This window comes from Festucalex cinctus, chromosome 15, assembly GCF_051991245.1.
Source record: "Festucalex cinctus isolate MCC-2025b chromosome 15, RoL_Fcin_1.0, whole genome shotgun sequence".
In the NCBI taxonomy this organism is placed as follows: domain Eukaryota; kingdom Metazoa; phylum Chordata; class Actinopteri; order Syngnathiformes; family Syngnathidae; genus Festucalex; species Festucalex cinctus.
Window position 1 is genome coordinate 27,255,546 of NC_135425.1, and position 22,084 is coordinate 27,277,629.

The 22,084-nt window shown below is 46.9% G+C and overlaps 1 protein-coding gene across 3 annotated transcripts; it reads right to left on the bottom strand.

Moving 5' to 3' along the window:
* Window positions 1-185: 185 nt before the first annotated feature.
* On the bottom strand, window positions 186-21,606 carry apc (APC regulator of WNT signaling pathway). Of its 3 annotated transcripts, XM_077498448.1 has the most exons (17): window positions 21,370-21,606; window positions 18,061-18,219; window positions 15,798-15,885; window positions 15,384-15,543; window positions 15,203-15,311; window positions 14,103-14,216; window positions 13,970-14,032; window positions 13,729-13,794; window positions 12,542-12,628; window positions 12,302-12,479; window positions 12,014-12,214; window positions 11,667-11,762; window positions 11,446-11,585; window positions 11,114-11,191; window positions 10,923-11,039; window positions 5,124-5,338; window positions 186-4,947 (listed from the first exon to the last, which is right to left on the bottom strand). In XM_077498448.1, exons 1-17 carry the CDS (start codon window positions 21,406-21,408, stop codon window positions 471-473), a joined length of 6,387 nt encoding a protein of 2,128 aa, XP_077354574.1. In that variant the 5' UTR covers window positions 21,409-21,606; the 3' UTR covers window positions 186-470. The 3 variants fall into 3 exon arrangements, with proteins under 3 accessions (XP_077354574.1, XP_077354572.1, XP_077354573.1); XM_077498446.1 differs by having other exon boundaries at window positions 11,446-11,762; XM_077498447.1 differs by lacking the exon at window positions 21,370-21,606 and adding an exon at window positions 19,579-19,773 and having other exon boundaries at window positions 11,446-11,762.
* Window positions 21,607-22,084: the final 478 nt, after the last annotated feature.

Below are 22,084 nucleotides of genomic sequence, written 5' to 3' on the forward strand. Positions count from 1 at the left end.
TCTAAAAATATACATTTATAAATGGCCCTAATACGCCATCGTAAATGTGAAATCAGGTGCCTTTTTTCTTTACATTTCTGTAGGACATTTTCAGGGATTGCCATTCAAAGTTCACCAAAACCAAACACAGATGTAGCTCCGCCCCTTTTGGGGTGGGAGTGCAAAGATGCAGGACAAAAAAGGTGTTGAGCCTAAAAGGTTGACTTTTATTCTTGTATTATGTCGGCAAAAACATTTAAATTAATAAGTTAGGCGTTACAGTGTTTGTCAGTGAAAACATCAACAACGTCCACACGACGGCGTCTTCATCTTCTTCGGGGAGGGGCGGGGCCATGCAGGAAGACCAGCTAAGCGCTACACATCGTTAGTGGTAGAAAAACACGGACGCCGGCCTGACTGACGGACGGCCCGAGTCTGGCCAATAAGGAGAGCGGGGATAGCTAGGGGGCGGGGCTTCAATCGAGCGGCTTTCATACGGACGTGACGATGTAGGATCCGCGTTCTCCGCCGCCGCCGCCGCTCCCTCCCCCTTCGCCGCCCTTGGGCTCCCTCTTCTTGGTGACGGGCGTGGGGATGAGCGAGGGCCGTGTGGGCGTGGCGGCGGCGGTGGTGGCGGGCGGCGGGGCCGGCTCAGGGTTGCCCTTCCTGGGACTGGGCGTGTAGTTGAAGGGGCTGACCCTCGCTGCCACGGCGCCGCTACGCTGCTGAAGGCGTTGCGGAGGCGGCGGCGCCGCCGGCTTGTCGTCCAGGCTGTCGCAGCTGCGGCGAAGGTTCAGGTTGGAGGACGAGGACGAGGCAGAGGAGGAGGGGATTTTGGAGGGGGCGGGGATAACGGGCGGAGCGTTGGGCGAGCGGGCGGAGCACGAGGACGCCGAGCGCGGGTTGTTGACGGGGCAGTCCTCTAGACGCACCCACACTTCCTCCGCGTTGCCGGTTTCTCCCGCGCCGCCGAAAGCTCCTCCCACGCCGGCGCTTTTGGCTCGCCTCCACGTCCCCTTGGAGCGGCCGGCGGCCGCCGCCTCCTCTTCGCTCCGCCCCTTCTCGCTGGACTCGGACGAGGCCGACAGAACGGAGGAGGAGCTTCCGGCGCGCTTCCAGGTGCCCACGCGAGGCAACGAGCCGGAATGTTTGCTCTCGCGCTTCCAGGTGCCCGTGCGACTCAAGCGCGAGGCGGCAGAGCCGGCGGCGTCCGGAGGTCGCGACGGACTCTCCGACTGCGAACGGACGGCGTCCGGCCTGCGGGTCGCCGCCGCGACTGGCGCCGGCGCACTCGCAGCGGACTCTTCCAGCTTCCTCTTCAGCGTGGGACTGGGCGCCTCTTTGATGAACGTGGACTGGCGGACGAGCGTGGGTTTCTCCGGTTCAGCCTTCTCCTTCTTTTGGACATTGGTTGAAACCCTCACCGCCGCTGCTGCGCCGGGTTTGGCGGCAGATTTTTGGGCGGCTGGCGACGCCGTGCGCGGCAGCTGCGAGGGTCTCCCTCCTCTCTGAGAGGAACGTGAGGGCGTGGAATCCCGCGACGAGTCGCCGCCGCTTCCGGGCGCTTTGGCCGTCGTGGCCGCTCTGGGTTTGCTCCGCCCCCTGGCGGCCAGTTCCGTCCGGGGCTTGCCAGTAATCAGACTCCGGTAGACCTTCTTCCCGCCCCTCACCGCCTTCAGCTCCTCCTCCTCCTCCTCCTCGTTGTCCTTCTTCTTTTTGTCATCCGCCGAGGGTTTGACCACCCTGGCGCCTGGCTTGGACTCCGCCCCTTCCTCGTGGGGGACGCTGCTGGGTGTCGGCAGGTGGAACGGCGAACCCACGGACTTGAGGGACAGCACCGAGTCGGAGTCGGAGGAACCTTGGCGGGAAAGTGACGAGGCGGCGGCAGCAGCGTTGAGGCTGCTGACGATGGAGTTGGCACCTTCCTGAATGGCCTTCCAGTCGAAGGACTCAGAGTCGGGGGAGGCAGGGCTCCGCGGAGGCTCCTCCTCTGCCAGAATGTCGTCCTCCTCTTTGGGCACGGGAAGCGGCGCGGCGGCGCTTTTTTTCTTCTTCTTGGGCATGGCGGAGCTGATGCACTCCTGCAGGAGGTCGTCTTCCGAGTCGATGCTGAGCGAGCTGAGCGACGAGTTCCTGGAGAAGCAGACAGGCGTGTCCTCCACGTGGAAGGCTTTGGGTGTATATGCGCACGGTTTCGCCGGAGCGAGCGGCGGCGGTGGCGGCTCGGCATGGTCCGGCCGTTGGTGGGGGGCGGCGGCGGCAAATTCGTTGTTGTTGTTCTCCTGGTCGATGTCGCTGAGCGAGCTGAGCGATGAGTTCCGGGAGAAGCAGACGGGCGTGTCCTCGATGGCGAACTTCTGCTTCTCGTCCGATGCTGGCGGGTTGGCGCCGCTTTTGCTCGGCGGGAAGGCGGGCGCCGCTTTCTTGTCAGGCTCGCGCCGCTTATCTTCGACTTCCGGTTTCCGGTCCTCGTCCCGTTTCCGCTCGTCATCATCGTCAAAGTCGAGCGAGCTGAGCGAGTCGTTGCGCGAGAAGCAGCACGGCGTGCCCTCGATGGGCGTGTAGTGACGCGGCGAATCCAAGGCGAAGCCTGGCTTGACTTTGACCGAGGTGGCGGCGCGCTGGGTGGGCTTCACCGGTGACGTCGGCTTGTGCGGCGCGGCGGGAAGTCCGACGGCCTTCTTGAAAAGGGGTGGGGCCTGAGGTGGAGGAGGAGGAGGGGCTCGGGCCGGCCCGCCGCCGGAGGAGGAGCCTCGAACGGGCTTCCTGGGTTTGGCTTTGGGCATGGCGGCGCTGATGCACTCGGCCAGGATGTCGTCGCCATTCTCGCCCTCCGGAGGTGCGGCGTGGCGCGCCTGCGAGGAGGGCGGGGCGGCGGAGGTGGGCGGGGCCTCCTCATTGGGTGGCGACTCGATGGTGAGGTCGCTGAGGGACGTGGCGGTGGAAAAGTTGAGCGGCGTTCCCTCCACGCAGTAGACTCGCGGGACCTCCTCGGCCGGTGGCGGCGGAGGTGGCGGCTCCTTCCTCTGCGGGGGGAGGAGCTTATAGACGGGAAGCTGGCTAGCTTTCCCTTGCGCCGGCGGCTGCTTCTTTGGTTTCCTCGATGACTTGGGCATGGCCATGATGATGCACGCCTCCAAGATCTGCGTGTCGTCGTCGTCGTCGTCATCGTCATCCGACTCCTGCCGAGGCGCCGCCGCCTCGTCCTCCTGGCGGGGCCCCTCGCCGTCGGCGGCGATGAAGGGCTCGTCCAGACTGAGTGCGCTCAGACTTGAGGCGTAGGAGAAGCCGCGCGGCGTGCTCTCGGTGGCGAAGTGCAGCAGGACGTCGGCGCTCGTTTCCTCCGCCGCCGCCGCCTTCTTGGCGGCGTTCTCCTCCTCCTCTTTAGCAGGCGGTGGCGGCTGCACAACCTGCGGCGGCAGCGGCGGTGTCTTGGCACGACTGGGCGGCATGGTCTGCCCGGGGCTGTCAGGCAGGTCGCTGGGGCTGACCACGCCGCTGGGCATGCCGCTGCAGGGCTCGCTGGAGCGCACCGAGCTGGCGATGGACGACGTGGAGAAGCTGTCGAGCGAGCTGACCGACGTGCAGCGGCTGAACATAAGCGGCGTCTCCTGCGCGTACGGCGCCTCCGGCGGACTCTTGGGGGTCGGCGGCGCCTGGTGCTGGTGGTGGTGGTGAGCGCGCCGGCCCCGTGCGGGAGCGGCGGCGGTGCCGGCCGTCTGGCTCTCCACTTCTTTATGCTGCCGGCGCCGGCGCTGTTGCTCGTCCCCACCCCCTCGCCGCTTCCTCGCCGCCGCGTCCTCCTCCTCCTCTTCCTCCGGCGACAGCGAGGACAGCGAGCTTCCGCCGGAGAAGCAGATGGGCGTGTCTTCCACGCAGTACGTCTGCGGCGACTCCTGGTGGCCTTTGGGCGGCAGGTGGGGTGGGTGGGGCTTAGCGGCGGCGGGTGGTTCCGGGGTCTTGCGCGAAACCTCGCCGTATTTTAAGCTGTAGTCGATCGGCTGCTCGGGCGCGGCGTCTCCGTAGTCGTCGGACGCCGCCGGCGCGACCACATAGCGCGAGGGCGCCGGCGCTCGCGCATTAGCGTCGTCGTCCGTTTCAGTCCCACCGCCGCCGCGGCGGCGGCGGCTCGGACTCTGCCGCCCGGAATTGAGCTGCTCGTCCGAGTATTTGAGGCTGTAGTTGATGGGCGTGTCCATCTCGGCGCCGTCGTCGTCCGCCATGTGGTTGACGCTGCGGATCTTGTGCGCCAGGTCCGCCGGGTACTTCCTATAGCCGCAGCATCGATTGTTGGCGCCGTCATCCGACGAGTAGAGCGGCTCCGCCGCCGACGGTTTGGTCTTCCCGCGGTTGCCGTAGCCGTCGGCGCTGGTGACGCTGTTGAGGCTGTCGCTGGACGCGCGCACGCTAGTAGCGAAGACGGCGGGCCGCGCGTAAGGCGGCTCGTCGCTGCTGCGCTTGGACCCGTCCGAGGTTTTGGGGCTGGACAGAACCGGCGTGTTGGTGTAGGAGCGCGTAGCAGCGTTGGCAACAGCACCGTTGCAGCCGCGCCCCTTCCTGTGCGCCGCCTTGGGGCTGAGGTTGTCGATGTTGTCGAAGGTCTCCGACAGCTGCTGCGCGTCCAGCTCCTTGAAAAGCGCCTTCTGCTTGCGGGCGTGCAGCGCCGGCGCACCACCACCAGCGCCGCCACCCGGCGACACCACACTGGCATCCTTGTAGCGGGCCGGCCGGTTGGCCATCAGGTTGCGCAGGGCGGCGGCGCTGCCCATGGCGATCATCTTGTGGCGCGAGTGGATGAGGTTGCGCAGCATCCCCACCGCGCCCAGCTCCCACAAGGAGTCCTGGTCCTTGGCGTCGCGCGCCGACAGGTTCCACAGGGTTCCGCAGGCATTGGACACAATAGTCAGGCTGTGCGACTTGAGGTGCTGCAACAACGTAGACAGGCAGCCATTGTCGCGCAGGACACGTCTGCAAAGCACAAATCGGAAGCAGGGTTGTTCAGAGTTTGGGAATTTTTCCATTTGAGTTTCCTTTTCAAGGTGCTTCTGTTAGTTTTTACTTCCGGTTACTGTATTTATTTGCTGTATGTAAGGAGGCGGGTGTGAGAAAGGCTGTGAAAAGATGCGGGTGCGCTTTTGTCTCACCTGTAGGCCTGGTTGGTAGCAATAAGGCTGGAGACATTGCGGAGGATGCCACCACCGCTCTCGATGATGGCCAAGGTGTTGGTGTGGCTGCGGTGCGTCAGCGTCCCCACCAGGAAGGCCAGCGCGCCGTCCACCGCGCAGATGTCCGCCTTGTTCTCCGTGCAGTGCGCCGACAGGTTCCACAGGGCGCTCAGGACCGACTTCAGCGTCGACTCCTGCGCGAGCACAACCGCAACGTTTTATCATAGATGTCGCTAATTATCGTCATATGGTGACATCGTTGTCGTCTTGTATCCTATGGTGAGGTTCCCACAGGTTCTCACCCCTACTCATCATTCCAAAATGTTATCTGGTCTAAACGTACAATCAAATATGATTTTTCTAAGTTTTGATAATCTTAACAACAGTGGAAAAGAATATGAAACTCGTAGAAATATGTCTGCATCTTTTAGCCATGTCATAACAACTCATAAAATTCAATTCAAATTAAAAAGATGGACTGTACTGTAAAATAAAAAAAAAAGTGTGATATTGATTTGTGTTGGTCATTTTTCTGCCACGAGATGACATCACTGCTTTTGGAAGATGTTGGTGGCTTCAAATTCAAATTATGTAATGCATCTTACACACATTTAAATTCAATTTAAAAAAACATACATTCATACACACCATGTATTTATTTGGAATTTCATCGATACAAAAATTTGTAGGATCGCACACAACTACTCAAATGGTGAACACACATTCTACTTAACAGTTCTCATTTCATGATATTCAAAAATAGAAATATAGCAACCAGAATTATCGGCGATACTGGCCCTGTATTTACTTGGTCTTGGAATGATACCAAAATTTGTAGTACCGCACACCACCACTAAATGATGACACGTCTACTTAATTGTCATTTCATAGTTATTAAAAATAATAATAATAATAATAATAATAATGCTAACAAGAGCTGCAAGCAGCTATAAAAGGGCCCTCGCAACCCAGGCCTCGTTGGGGTACTGCTTCATGGGACAAGGACCAAATGGAAATGTTTTTGTGTGTGCAAAGTTTCATTGAAATGCTAAATATGATGCGCAATGAACAAAATCAAATCAAAATGGCGGACTTTCTGTCTGGTTTACCATGTGGCTCCAGAAAACGTTTTCGCACGCCTCCCAATTGACACAACACGGCGGTTTCATGTTTCTTTCTGTTGCAGAGAGATGACGTGCCACCAAATCAAAAGCTTTGGATCACTTTTCCTGTTTGGTGCAATCCGGACGTATTCATGACACACTCTCAAGTATTGGGACACTTTTCTCGGGTCCACTTTTCTTACAGCGATTACAAAGGGTGACTTTGAAGCAGGCAAAGGATTTGGCTGAGGCTAGAATCTGTCCTAGGACACGTTATCCTCCGGGGATGAATTTGTCCTAGGACGGACACGAGAACCCGCGGGCCAAAGCTGTCCAGTTATACCGTGATCAGCAACGGCCTCATTGGATTCTTGGGTCTGCGTGGCAGCATTTGATACATCTGGACAAAAAGAGGAATGAATCATGTTAGATCACATTCAGTCACACGTGTGTATTTGTCGCATGGTTGCGTTCAGCTGAAGGAGGAGTGTGACAAAAACGGAAAAACTTTTGTCTCCCGATAGATTAACGTAACGATATGTAGAACAGCTCCATTCTTCATGACTTATTGAGCAATGACGTGGCGGGCCACTAGGGGGAGCTCCTCATCCTCTGACTCCGTTTGGATGAAAAATGTGGATGATATCTTCAATTTTAACATTTGAGGTTTCGACTTTTTGAAGCACGCAATTTACTGATTTCATATTTAAGTCATTTGATTTACTTTTGTAATGTTACACAAAAAACATGTCAATTTATAAAATAAAACAATTAACTATGTAACTGAGTGTTTAAGAAAGAAATTTGTTGACAAAATGTGTCTCTGTTAAGACATTTATATTTGTTTAGGAATACTTTACTTATTTAGCCCATTATAGGAATAAAAAGTTCATATTGTGTCTATAAGTAATGTGATACTTTCATGATTTTTCATGTACAATTAGTTTGTTTAAAAAGACATTATGCAACGTGCTCTCAACTGAATGACATCACAAGGGCTCAAGGTAACCAATCACAGCTCATCTGTCTTTTAGGTTTGGTCATGTGATATTCACAAGCTGAGCTGTGATTGGTTCCCTGAGCCCTTGTGATGTCACTTACAGTTGAAAGCAAGTTGCAAAATGTCTTTTTAAACAAGCTAATTGTACATGAAAATTAAAAAATTAAATATTGACAGATTGGTTTAAATAAAATGCTAACAAAAATTGCAAAATTCCCGCATCTCACTGAGTGCCAAATGCATGCGAATGGAGCTCATGTGAGTTTTTTTGGGGGGAGGGTTTGTAAAACGCTTCAAAAGATCTTTGCAGGGAAAAATGGTCCCAATATGTCCTAAATGTGTTTACGACAGACAAAAAGTGATTTCAATTCCCACATTTGCTACTTTGGCAAGTATTCGCTGCTCAGTGAGATACCAGCTTTAATTTAATGCCGAATATCGGCACCGAGAAATCGGTCCATCCCTACTCCAAAGTATATTTGCATTCAAGTTCATTTTGCAAACAATTATCGGCATACTTAATTGGTTATCGGCATTGGCACTTTTCTGAATTACTGGTTTAATCGGTATCGTTTCAAAAATAGCATTATTGTGCATCCCGAGTTTCAGTTTAGCTGTCCAATGTCAAGATATTTATCTGATTCGATTAATTTATTATTATTTTGTATTTACCATTTATTTATTTTATACTTCAAGATGTTCCAACAGAAATAAAAAGCATGTTCCACATGTCCTATAACTTCACCATCATGTTCATTGTTGGGGAGTTGTCGTTGAAGCGCTCGATTAACTCGAGTCAGGTGCACGAGTCGGTTGATGGTTTGGGTATGAAGGTCAATGCTGCGCCAGTACAAGTCGAGGCGAGCGAAAGCGGGATCGATGCACGCGTACTGCAAATGACAAACAAAGCATTTCAATATCAAGCAATCAATCAATCAGTTACGATTCCACCAGGTCAAATATTCCATTTTGTCAAAGAGGCTCAGCGTGCACGCGTTCGACATGATATCAATGAGTGGACAAACGTTAGAAATTACACACGAAAAACAAACTTGTAAATTCATGAGGACCGGAATCCATATATGGTCCATTCCTGAATATGATTGAGAAACGTGTCCTTTTGTCTTATTGTATACTTACGGAAAAAAGTTGGCACTGGTTGCGTATGGAGACGATTTGGAGGTCTTCGTCAACAGCAACTTGCCTTGGTGATGGGTCCATTTCTATAGAAAATAAACATAGCGTCATACTTCATAAACACACACAAAAATTTGTATTAACCATTGTATGAAGTGATCATTGAGTTGAGTGTGCATACCTTGCGTGTGGCTTGGTTGAAATGGGAAATGGCTGCTGTTGAAAGAGATCCTTCATAAACAGAAGGAGGCGTGGCTATGATGATGTACTTGAGCACTGTCATAAAGCAGTGGTGTCCAAAAAAAAAAAAAAAAAAAAGGGTTTCATGTGGCATCAGAGATGATCTCAGAAGGTATATGCCAAATCAATCAAAAATGAGTTGGCTTACCAATAAACCTCATAAAGCCTCAACCTGAAATAATATTCAGATTCTTTGTAAATACAATATTTATTGGTCCTTTTGAAATAAAAATGTGACTTTTGATTTGTCACAATACTTTAAATTGCTCCATTTATAACAGACATAGCAAACTATTGATAAGTAAGCTTTCTCAATTGGGGCGACCTTGCAAAGCTGGAAGGCCATCAAGGGGCTGGGGGGGGAAATTATACCCGTGAATTAGAGAGCTCAAAATGGCAACGTGATACATTTGCTGTTTTAGCGTTAATCAGATGTCCAAAATCAAAAGAAAGAAATGTTGTCCTTTCACACGCGAGCATCAGATCAGCAATCAACTTGAAACCACTCAACATTTTGAGGGGTTGGAAGTCAAAAAACAATATTCAGAAATGACTCAGCACACTTTCAAGAGGGCTCAAATTGAACAAGTGTTGGAAAAAATTTGAAATTGTCATTGGCCAATAAACAAACAAAAAAGCGTTCCAAAAAATGTTATGATTTATGCACATATTCAAGGCCCTAATTTGATCACATTGTTTTTATATATAGAAGATCACAGTGCTCTTCGGACAACATTGCTTTTATTGTCTATAGAGGGCTTTGAAAATATTCTATCCAAACGATACATATTCAGATAGGTCTGAAGTAAACAAAAAATATTGACACTTATCACACTTCAACTCTTGGCTCAAATTGAATAATGGTTCATTGTGTCACACAATGCATTCTGGGAAAAAATAATAGCGATGAAAGTCACGCTCGGAACTCATATGGGCAGCGTTGCCACGTTCATTTCAATGCGAGATATTCTTCGGAAAAAATGTATTTCCAATAGCTGTCCTGGCAATTGTATTGAAATTATATATCATGATGATGTCATCAGTCCGCCCAACTTATCAATACAGTCAATTGACCTCCATGTAGTCCCTGAGCTAATAAAAGTTGATGAAAAAGCATCTTCACAAGTGCTAACAAGATGAATTGTATCGTGTTGTGTGCTGCAATCAACGTATTAGTGACATGACTTGAATGGTCGCTAACTTCATTTATTGACAAGAAAACAGTCAGGAATGTATGGATATAGTTGTTGCAATATTTTCGACATCCTATCAGTTAGCAGTACAAGTATTGATAGTAAGTCAAAGAAATGATGCTAATTGTGAAATACGAGTGTAAAAAAAAATTATATATATAAACCTTGCTTGTGCATGTGAAATAATTGTAATCATTAGCAACGGCAACAGGAAACAAACAAATGACACACAGCTTACAAAAGAGGAAAGTTGATACTTATTGATGCATATGCATGTATCGTGTACATCTTTTCTTATATTTCAAAGGCAGAAAAGGAAATTGGACTATTGTTATTGTTAAAAGTGAAGATGCAAAGGATGCATTCAAAAACACTTTTGCATAACAGAAGAGGCGGTTTATCGGTGAACAAAAATGCACGTGAAGGAACGCTCAAGGAAAAGTTGTCTTTGGAGACAATCAAGTGAAAATTAAATGTGTTAAAACGCACGGAAGACATGAAAAGGACATTCATCCTTTCTCGTTCCCATGCGGTAAAGTTACGTCATTTTACAATGCACATCCTATTGAATTTAACAAAATAAAAGCATTCAGCGTTCTGCAAAGGAGTAGCAACAATTTAGCAGTCAGCAATTAAATAACAGTGAATGCACTTGTGGGGACTCGACTGGGTTGTATTTTACGGTTTTAAAAATGTCATTTCACAAGTTGCTTCATGTTAATTCAGAAGCTCCTAATATGGGGTAAAAAAAAAAAAAATGCATTGAACAATTATGCCATTGTACTGACAGAAAAATGACCAACACAAATCACTCACACGTTTTTGTTTTGTTTTTTTAAGTACAGTACACATTTTCTATCTGAATTTTATTCTTGAATGGTTTTGAAATGACCATATCAATAAATAAAAAAATGAAACCATATTTAAATTAGGGTGAAAAAAAAATCTTACATTTTGTTAATTTAGATCAAATGTGCGATTGTCAGTTTATTGATGCTGCGATGAATTACGATTACAAATGTTTGCAAAGTATGGATATCAGTGATACTGTGCCGATGGCCAAGTAAGGCATGAATTGGTTTTGCCATCCGGGCATGCGACTGACCTTGTGCACGTCGAGGGCACATCCCATGAGCGCCCGCACGCTGCCCACCTCCCGCAAGGTCTTCTTGCTGTTGACGTCGGCTCGCCACGACAAGTTCCTCAGCACGCTGGCGATCACCTGCCGGGGGCGACCACAACACGCGTGGGCACGAGCGGGCGGAATCGGCGGCGAGACGAGACGGGAGGACGCACCTGCTGCAGGTCTTCGCTCTCCGACTTGAGCTGCGTGACCATGGCCCGCATGCAAGCCTTCATGGAGCACAGCGTCGCCTGGTGGACACAAATGGACAGGAAGTACAAAAAAAGAAAAGAAAAGATGAACGCTAAAAAGGATCAATGCTATCATTGGGTCGATTATCGGCACTCTTACAAGTATCAGCATCAGCTTTTATAATAATAAATAAATGTGTTTTACTTGAATGACTATCTGGTTGAAACACGGGTTATGGGCTGCCAAATAATGGGTGGGTCTCGGCCTTCAAAAACCAATTTGGGTGTGTAACGCGGAGGCGGCGGGCGCTCACCTTGTTGGCGACGTCTCCGAAGGTGAGGTTGGTGAGCGCCATGCCGGCGTAGCGTCGCAGCGTGACGCTGTAATGGTCGCCGCTCAGGCCCAACATCTCGCAGTCAACCTGCAGCAGCTCCGCCACCGCCTGAAGACCACCTGAGCGAGCCGACGGCGCAGACGTACACGTCAAAGCGTGATCGACGCGCGACGCCATTTTTGTTTTGGTCCTCATCTCACCAAGCTCGTTCATGGCGTGGCGATGTTCCTCGTCGAAGGAGAGCTTCATGAGGACGCAGACGGCGGGGCAGATCTGGTGCTCCACCGGCGACGGCACTGAACACACGCACACGCGCACACGTTCAAGACGGACAAGACGAGACGTCGCTCGCTAGGGGTGGGAACCTCACGGTACCATACAAGGCTAAAAAAAAAAAAGACATTTAAATAAATAAACAATAACAACAAATCAAACCAAACTCTTCTCAAGTGCTAACTTCCAAATATTGCGATACTTTTTAGCGTAGGCGTATACGGACGATGTACGGGGAGCCAAAGTAGGACGATATGTTAGTGCTCCGACTGACTGGGGTTGTCGTCCTGCTCGTCTCCGCGCTCGTGATTCTCCTGCCAGCTCCAGCAGGCCTCGCAGTAGTGGCGCACCTGCTCCAGCAGGTGGAGCACCCGGATCTCGCGCCGCCCCCGCTTGTCGTCCGGCTGGCTGTGCACGATGTTGTGCAGCGCCGCCGAGGCGCGGGCGCGCGCCTCCTTGCTGCCGCGCGAGTTGCCTAGGCGACGCAAGCGGGAGAGACGTGAGCGGAGGGAAGCGAGCCGAGCCGAGCCGAGCCGAGACGAGACGGCCGTCGCCGGCTTACCTAGCAACAGCGAGTCCTTGTCGTTGCCGTGCAGCAGCTGGATGAGCAGCGGCAGGCAGCCCGACTGGCGCATGGCGATGCACGAGTCCTGCGAGCTGGACATGGCCAGCAGCGTGCGCGACATGTCGTCCTTGTCGTGCGTGCCCAGCATGGACAGGAGGCTGTACACCATCTCCACCTGCAGGGGGCAGCAGCGTCGGATCAAAGTCGCCGGCCGTTACCGGGCGGGAACTCGCTCACCTTGGTTCCCAGGTGGCTGGTGATTCGTCGAGGCACCGAGTAGGCCGTCTCATTGGCCGGCTCGTGGTCCAATCGGGGGCCGGCGTTCTGGCCGACAACAGGGAACACGTCAACGCTGGATTGATTGATTGATTGATTGATTCTTCTTTGCGCATTTCATTGGCAATTGATAAAAAGGGACACTTTGATTGAAATCCAAAATAAATAAAAAAAACTGACTCTGACTGCCAGCCGGTTGAAAGCATTTGGACCAGGGTTATTGTCGTTTTGGAATTTTCTTTTTGAGTTGTATTTTTTTTAATTGAGTGACTTTTAATTAGTTTTCCGGGTGGTTCTGTTAGATTGTATTACAATTAAATTGATTCATTCTTATTTATTGTATTAGATTTAAATTTAGTTTTTTAACTTTAACAATTAAATATATATAATAATGATAATAAATATTTGTTTTTAATTTTAGTTTCTGAATTTTCATCTTAATTTTTATTTCTTTGTTTTGTGTTTTATTTTTTTAAATTTAGTTGACATTTTTACTTTGTTAAAATATATAAATAATAATAATAATAATAAATATATTTTATTATTATATAAGTTTTTATTAATTTTAGTTATTTAATAAATTCCTAGTTTTAGTTATTTTTATTATTATTTTTTTTAAATGTGTATGACTTGTGTGCAATATTTAAAAAAAAAAAATAAACATCATGGGAGTGACGTCATCTTTTGGTGCTTTTCTATTGGCTGCTGCTCGATGACGTCACTTGTGTGTCCTTATTCCACTTCATATCAAAATAAATGGACTTGAGATCACATTGAAAATCATCCCCAATCAGGCTGGTGCATTAAACGAATGACCAAAGACTAAAACCATTTTTGCTATCATGATAGTTAGTTTTAGCTCGCTTTGTAAACATCAAATGGAGTTGAAGTTAGTTTTTAACAAAGAATTGTCATTTTTATTTGATTTTCATGAGCAAAATGTGTTATTTTATTTTAGTTTTATCATGAGTTTTAGTTTGAATTATTTTTTATTTTATGATCTGTTGTCATTGCTGCTGGACGTGTACATTTCCCAGAGGGCGCCATCCCAAAGGGATCAATCAAGTCGAAGTCGAAGTGTTTTTGCGCTTCCCGTTTTGTTGGTAAAAACGAGCGAACGAATGACGCACGGATTTGGAAGGACTGACCTGAGTCGGCCCCAGGGCGCCGCCAGCGCCGCCGCCGCTCTCGTTGGGAACTTGAGCGGCTTCCGCCTGCACGCAACAAACGCACAAAAGGAGCTTAGCACGTCCACGCCTCCCTCCAGGGAAAATGAGCATCCGAATAACTAGACAAAGTGACGTTTCTGCAGGGGAATGCTCAGAAAATATTTCTTCAAGCCAAATTTGAAGCCACTGACTAATCATCATCGTCATCGTCGTCGCCTACCTGCAGTCGAGCGCCCAGCTTGCCGATGTCCTTCTCGATCTGGTGAATGCGAGCCGTGCGAGCCTGCAAAAACCGTGTTGATTAAGAGGCGGCCGCGGAAGCGGAAGACCGACGCGGTGGCGACTCGACGGACCTCGGCGCGCTTCTCCATCTCCTGGCGGGAGCCCAGCTGCTCCTCCATGGCGGCGTGGATCTGACGGGCCTCAAACTCCAGCTGCCGACGACTCATGTCCGTCTGCAGCGTGAACTGGACAAACAAAAACAAAAACTAAAATTCACGTCACAAACGCGCGGCTTGGAAGCAATTACGCCAATTACGGCTGCCACACCAGCCTTAATAACGATCACGATGATCTCACCAGATGACCATCATCTACCATAAGACGTAAAACAGATGTTTTGTGAAATGAGAAAATCCTTTCACTCAAAGACAATATTCAAACTGCCGAATTCTTCACAATGACTACTTTTGCCTTTTTTTTTGGATGTAAACCGATCAAAATGTCTTCTGAACTTTCTGTCAACAAATTTGTGTCTTTCTTAAACACGATTGTCATGCAACAACATGTCAGTCATTTCATAAACGAGGCTGTGCAATTCAGCAAAATCCAATTGCAATTTTTTGCTCTGCAATTACCAAATCAACATAATACTCAGTTGTTTAAAATGTATGCATTTGCACATTTGAAAAAATAAATACATTTTGTTTTCTGCAAAAGGAACTTGCATAATTTTAGTGTTTCAAGAATTGTATTTGTCTTCATATTTTTTTACATTGAAACATTTGTTTGTACCAAAAAAAATAATCATGATTTCAATTCTTGCCATTATTTCCCATAATCAAGCAGTCCTATTATAAAGTGTAAAAACTTAGATATAAAATGAATATTCCCAAGAAATTGCATGCTTCAAAAAGTCTCAACATAAAACATGTTTTAAAATGTTGACATTGACGATATAATACACATTTTTCATCCAAACGTATGCAAAACGGAGTCAGGAAGTAAAACTGATGAGTCGTCTTCTTCGGCTGAAGACTTGCGTCCGTTTCCCCGCCACGCTTATGAGGTGCTCCCCCTAGCGGCCCACCAAGTCATTGCTCAATCAGTCAAAAATGGAGCCGTTCTAGTGGCTGTATATTGACGTCAAATATCGTCATACTCGCGTCGGCATATTGATAGGAAACAAAGCATCCCGATCTGGATAGATCGTCTTTCACGCACGGGTGCTTACATTCTCACTTAGCGGCAGGCTGTCGATCCTCTTGGTCAGATTGAGAAGTTGAGCGTAGTACCAGCCTTTCTCCTTCTCCTCCTTCTCCAGCTCAGCCAATAGGAGACTCCTGTCAGCGGCCACGGCCAATCAGAGAGCGGCAACAGCACCGCGCGACCGACCGCGCGACCCGGCGACCGACCTTTCCTTCTCCAGCTCGTCCAGGCACAGCTCGCGGCCGTCTCGGGGCGCCGCCCTCCGTGCGGCCGACGCGCCGGAGGAGGCGGAGCTTGACGACGAGGAGGAGGGCGGCGCCGGAGGCCTCGGCCTGGCTTTAAATCCGCCGGGGTCCAGGCTCATCTCTGACAGTTGACACCAAAAATACAAATAAATAAACACAAATATTTTCAGGAAATATTGACAGAATACGTTGCTTGGATGAAATGTGAAACGTATGTATTAGGTGATAGACCGATTATCGCTGCTGATTATTCAGCATTTTGGCGAATATCGGCATTGGCCATTTTAAAAAATTATGTTTTTTTTTTTTTTTATATATTTATAATTAAAGTAGCATATTACATATTAGTACAATAAAAATCAAAAAAGTGTTGACCTTTGAGTCTGACGATGAGCTCCAGCTGAGAGCCGGACGCCTCCTCCGAATCTTCTTCGATGGTGCCCTGAAGCTGCTTCAGCACTTCCTGTTTTATTTTGGAGAGAGACAAACACCACTTCCTGGATGAGTCGGATGGGCGTGGCCTCAACAATCAACGGAGCTCCGAGCCAACGCGGACCGTCACTCGCTACTTCCTCATTCTTTTGTCAGCTGACCTGAGGGCGGGGCCTATCACTGACAGGAAACTCAAGACCACATGCTGACGTGTTGCTATGACGACTGCGGCGCTTTGTCAGTCAGATGATTTTCTTTTTCTTTTTTTTTATTTAAATGTACCGTATTTATTCATTCATTTATTTATTTGGTGTCTTTGGGCCTAATGAGTACACGCTGGCACGTTTCTGTGTCAGAGAATCACTGATGAATAAATAGTAATCAGGGGGGAAAATACTTTTTGCAATACAATTTAATGCTAAATTGAAATCATAAATAAAATTAATAATAATCATCATAATAATAAAAATAAAGGAATTTAAATGAATCTGATTAATCAATTGAATAAATAAAATTATTAATAAACAAAATAAAAATAAATTAAAACGAATTCGATTAGTCAATTGAATAATAAATAAAAACAATAATAATAATAATAATAAATTAAAATGAATTTGATTAGTCAATTGAATAATAAATAAAAACAATAACAATAATAATCACAAATTAATTAAAATGAATCTGATTAGTCGATTGAGCAATAATACAGCAACAATAATGATAAAAAAATATACAATAAAATAAATGAATCTGATTAGTCGACTGAATAATAAATAAAATTAATAAATTAAAATTAATCTGATTAGTTAATTGAATAATAATAATAATATAAAATGATAAATGAAAATGAATCTAATTAGTCAACTGATTAATTGATTCTAAAAATATACTATCGCAACAATACTAAATGGAACCAATCTAAAGAAAGGGGAAAAAAAGCGCAGTCAGTCCACCAGGGTGCGGCAGAGTGCCGTGCGTGTTGATGCCATGGAAGGAACAAAAGAGGACAGGAAAAAGTGAGTGTTGCTCGCGCCCGCGTCAGCTGACCGCTTGCGACGATGACCACGACCATGATGACGACGCGGTCAACAATTGGCAAACGCGTACGCGTCGTATTTATACCGCAAGCAAGCCGTGCCAGAAGGCGCACTCACCACCATCAAGCCGCAGCGTTCCGACAGCAGCGTCATGTCGGCCGCCAGCCGCAGCAACAACAACAACAACACGCGAACGCGAACGCGAAGGCGGCGCCGCCCAGCAGACGGGAAACAGGATGTGGACAGTGTGTGTGCGCGTGAACCCGCGTGTGTCCGGACAGGAAGCAGGAAAAAGCAGCAGGAAGTGAGAGAAGAAAAGGGAGGTGTGCAAAAGCAGGAAGTCCAAGTCACATCTTCAAGTCCATTTGGCAACAAATTGCCTCAAACCAATCAAATCAATATGAATTCCTCATTAATTTTGTGCGGCAAAAAGTCCAAACACAAAATATGTTTGAAAATGTCCACATTGAAGATATAATCCACATTTGTCATCCAAAGGCATGCAAAACGGAGGCACGAAGTAAACTGATGATTTTGTTTGCCTGAAAACTTGCGTCCATTTCCCCACCACTCCCCCTAGTGGCCCAACAAGTCAGTGCTCACTAAGCCATCAACAATTATTCATATTCATCAAAAATATCGGCATACTTGCGTATCCATCATCTATCAGGAGACAAAGTATCACGATATTGATGTATCGTCACAACATTGTAATTATCATGTTAATATTGAAGACTTTTGAAAGAGGCGCAATGAATAATGATTAAAACAAATGTGCATTTTATCATGAAAGAATTTTTAAAAAAAATGAGCATTTTACAAAGTTGTTTAATCGTTCAACTTGTTTGTTTTTTTAATGTTCACATCAATATTTGTTTCCCTTTTACTGAAAATGAATATCGACTCCAAATAATCGGTTATCGGCCTACTAATTATCAGTATCAGCCTTGGAGAAAACAAAAACCAACACCATATTGGTCAATCTTCAATTTGTCATTTGAAGTTCTTCAAAAAGAACGGAAAGTCATCTTTTTTCAAATGATCCTAATAAATGACGGCGCCTCCGACGCTGGCGTCATTCGAACGTGGGTCGCAGAAGAAAGATGGATTTGGCCTGACGGCTGGCGCGACCCCTGACCCCTGCGGCAGGCAGGCAGGCAGGCACGCACCTTCATGTTGGAGGCTTCCGTCTCCAGTTTGTTGAGGTGGTTGGAGTTGTCCTGCAGCTCCTGTCGCAGGTTGGAGTTCTCCATCTTCAGCACCTCCACCTGCCTCAGCAGCTGGTCGTACGACGCCCCCGCCGACATCTTGTCCCGCTGGCCTCTGACCTGACCACGCCCACACACGGGATGACATCATCATCAACAACAAGTACAAAAACACGTCAAGGGGGAAAGAAAACGAGGTCGGCGGCAGCGGCTCTTTGTGACGCCGATCAATCGGCAATTCTGCCGGCCAATCAATGACAACCATCAATGATCGCCGGGAAATTTGCTGCAGGGTGCTGCTCCTTTATATACAAATTAAAAAGTTGATCATTCATTATTTTAAAGAATATATTATTATTATTATTATTAATTTGATCATTTATAATATACATTTATATAATATAAAATATTAAGACAAAAATAATCAAATTTAACCAATTTATTTTGTAATTTAATTTAATAAAAAGTTGATTGATACACAGCTGTGGGGGGGAAACAGACCACTTCAAAAATTCTAAATAAATAAATAATAAATTGGTGGCTTATCAACGTATTTGGTAGACTTTTGAGTTTATCACGTGTATAAAACAAAATAAAATAAAAATAATTAAAGAAAAATCCCTACAAGTGTATTTTTGCTATTTGAAGGATTTTTTTGTGATAAAAAAATAAAATAAAATAAAAAAAATAAATAAAAAGTAATAAATAACAAACTAATGCTAAAAAGTGAGATTGTTTTGGTGGAGGTTGTCGCAACCTTCTGCCGTCCTGCATCTGTTCGAACGGGACAGCCCATTTGAGATACGAGTGCTTTGAGTTGCGAGCACGGTCGCGGAACACACTCAACTCGTATCTCAAGGCGCGACCGTTCGACGCCAACTGCCGATTCATCGAGTGAAAATAGGAATTGAAAGTGGTCCAAAGGCACATTATGAGCCTGTTGCAATCGTTTTTCATATCGACGTGACGCGCGCGTCGATATATCATCTCCATTTGAAGTGAAGATTGCGCAACACACACACACACACACACACACACACACACACATCACATCACGTCACATCATAAGAGGCAAGGAAGGAACATCCTCCATCTCCTTCCTCCACCGTTGTAGTCGGCCATTTTCTTTCTCTTCCATCCTGCCCCCCAAGCGGGTAGGCCCACCCCACCCCACCCCACCCTTCCCTTCCCTTCCCTTCCCTTCCGTGGTGGCTTAACGAAGCCAGCGAAGGCACAAGAGCGACTGAGAGGAGAATCGGAGGCCAAACAATGACAGGACTTACACCCCCCCTCCCTCCCTCACTATCCGGCCCCCCGTCTTCCTGCACCCCCCTCCCCATTAGCACTTCTGGCTGCCTTCCTCCCGGCGAGCTCGCCTGAGAACAAAGCATCCGTCCGTCCGTCCGTCCGTCCGTGCAGCGGGTACGCGACGGCCATCAGAAACGGACTAAAAGGAGAGAAAAAATGTGAGGAGCTCACCCCATCGCTGTCGCCTCCGTCGGCTCCTCCGCCGCGTCTGACGCCGGCGTCAGCTGGGGCTGTGCCGCGGCCAATCGCAAGCCCGGCTCAACTGGGAGGAGGGAGGGGGGATAGACGACACCCCCCCCCTCCACTTTTCCCAACATGCATTGCCTGAGCCGCAACCAGCGTAGTGTGCGTGTGTAAATGAATTAGTGTGCTCGAGGCATCCGAGAACGCAATCAGCTTGCCCGACATTGGCGAAAAAAAATAAAAATACAAGACAGTCTATCGTGGGGTCATCTACCCGGTATCCGACCGGGGGACATACGGGAAAAATGGCTGTATGTCCCGTTGCTCCATTGCATTACGGAGATAGAATATATATATATATATATATATATATATATATATACACATATATATATATATATATACATATATACACTGTGCTGTAAATTAAAAACTTAAAAAAAAAAAAAAAAAAAACACTTAATGGAAAAAAAATAACTAAATTGAAAAACATGATGAAAAATCATTCATAATGAACTAAAAATCATAACAAAACAAAAAAACAAATGAAAAATATATACTATGCTGTAAATAAAAAACAATGGAAAAATGAAAAAAAAAAAAAAGAAAGAATCCTCTTTGTAATACATTGCTGAGGTATCACATCTGGACTCGTTAGCAGTAGCAGGTCCTCATTAACCGGTGACTGACGCAAAAAAAATAATAAAAATGTTATTGTGACTCATCTAGTTGAAGTGCAACTCAACTGAAACGTGCATCATGTCGTGTAGGATTGCATGATATTGTGACAAATCACGTAAAGCAAAAAAAAACAAAAAAACATGTTTGTATCAGGGTTGGATTATGCGTAATACATCTTATTAGAGCTGCATGATATTGGAAAAACGTGCAATATGGTTGCTGAATATAGCAATATCGATATTATTGCAATATTTAACATGTATAGAAAGAAATGACATTTTTTATTATTTAATGAAAGAATGACATCTTTTTCATCAAACTCAATGTATTCTTAATTAATTGTAATTACCTCTCGATAATGTTCAACTATTGGATGGTAGTGCACATTTTCGTGAGGTACACCATGTTCCAACTATGTGCTTGGGTTGGAACACTCATGGAACTCGGGCGTGGAAACCAAATTAAATGAGAGGGTGAGGAGGGGATTTTTTTTTTTTTTCCCCCAGAGAGTGCAGTAGTGAATTGTGTCAGTCAGTTCAGTTTTTCTTAAGCTACACTAATTGTAGAAAAAAAAACATACAATTTGACACAAAACAGAGGCAAATACATGGTGACGTCATGATGCCCATTCCCATCAGTTTTCCAAACGAAACACAAGCGAAGAATTTAACAGGAAGATGTTTCTTTTTTTTGTGCGACTTGGCTTAAAAAAAAAGAAAAAAAAAGAATAATAATCATAATAAACAGCCATACCAACACTACGACAGTCAGCAGCTTTGCTTTGTGCCAATTAGTAAAAGTTTACGCACCCGTCAACGTATGGTTGCGAAGTAGTAAAAGAAGAAGAGGAGGAGGGGCATCGCAACTCGCAAGCAAGATAGCAACCAGGCTGCTAACGATGAGCAGCAAGTGGAAAAACTACATTAAAAAACACACAAAAAAAAAAAACACTTTTAGTCTCTTAACGCGCAAGTCGCAAAAAGAGTGTAACGCTGTTTGTTTCGTCGGAATAGCTTAGCACGCAGCTAAGCTAATGCTAACATAAGATAAGATAAACTAAGCTAAGCTAACCTAAGCTAATAGCGTGATGCTTCTTACCTTGTGTGTTCCCGAAAGCATCAACGTGTTGTTACACATCGATGACGAGACGACAACATCAGCGACAGGAGGCCAAAGTGTCGACAGAAAGCGGCCGAAGCGGCGGCGGCGACATGTCACGTCGGCGTTCTCAAATGCTGCGCTAGTGCAACTTTTCCAACAACTTTTCGCCGTCGGCCCGGAGGCGGCCCGCCATCTTGTTTCTCAGCTCGTGCGTGCGTGCGTGCGTGCGTGCTTGACAGCGCCCGCGCGCGTATGCGTCCAGCGATAGGCCAAGACTTTTGAAGTCGCGAGGCCGCCATATTGCTCCTCCCAAGAAGCGTTTCTCGTCATACGATCCTATACATTTACAGTATCCAAATTGGAGAACATTTGAGACACTACTTAGTAGAAACAGCATCATTTATCATGTTTTAAAATTGTTAAATATAAACAAGAGGACTTCAGACATTTTACAACTTGCCTTAAATACATGTATAGATTATATGCTTAATGTTTAGTACAGGAGGAAACGTTTATATATTTTTTAAATTTTAATGCCTCCGCCAAATCCAATATTGCGGTCTAAGGAACTGAGCGATACCATCCACTTGTGATTTTTTTTTTTTTTTTTTTTTGGGGGGGGGGGATAGTGACCACCCCGGCCCCATACTAACTGCCTACGAGCTGTATAATCTGTCGTACCTTAGAGTTGTGCGCTCGCGAAATGGGAGGA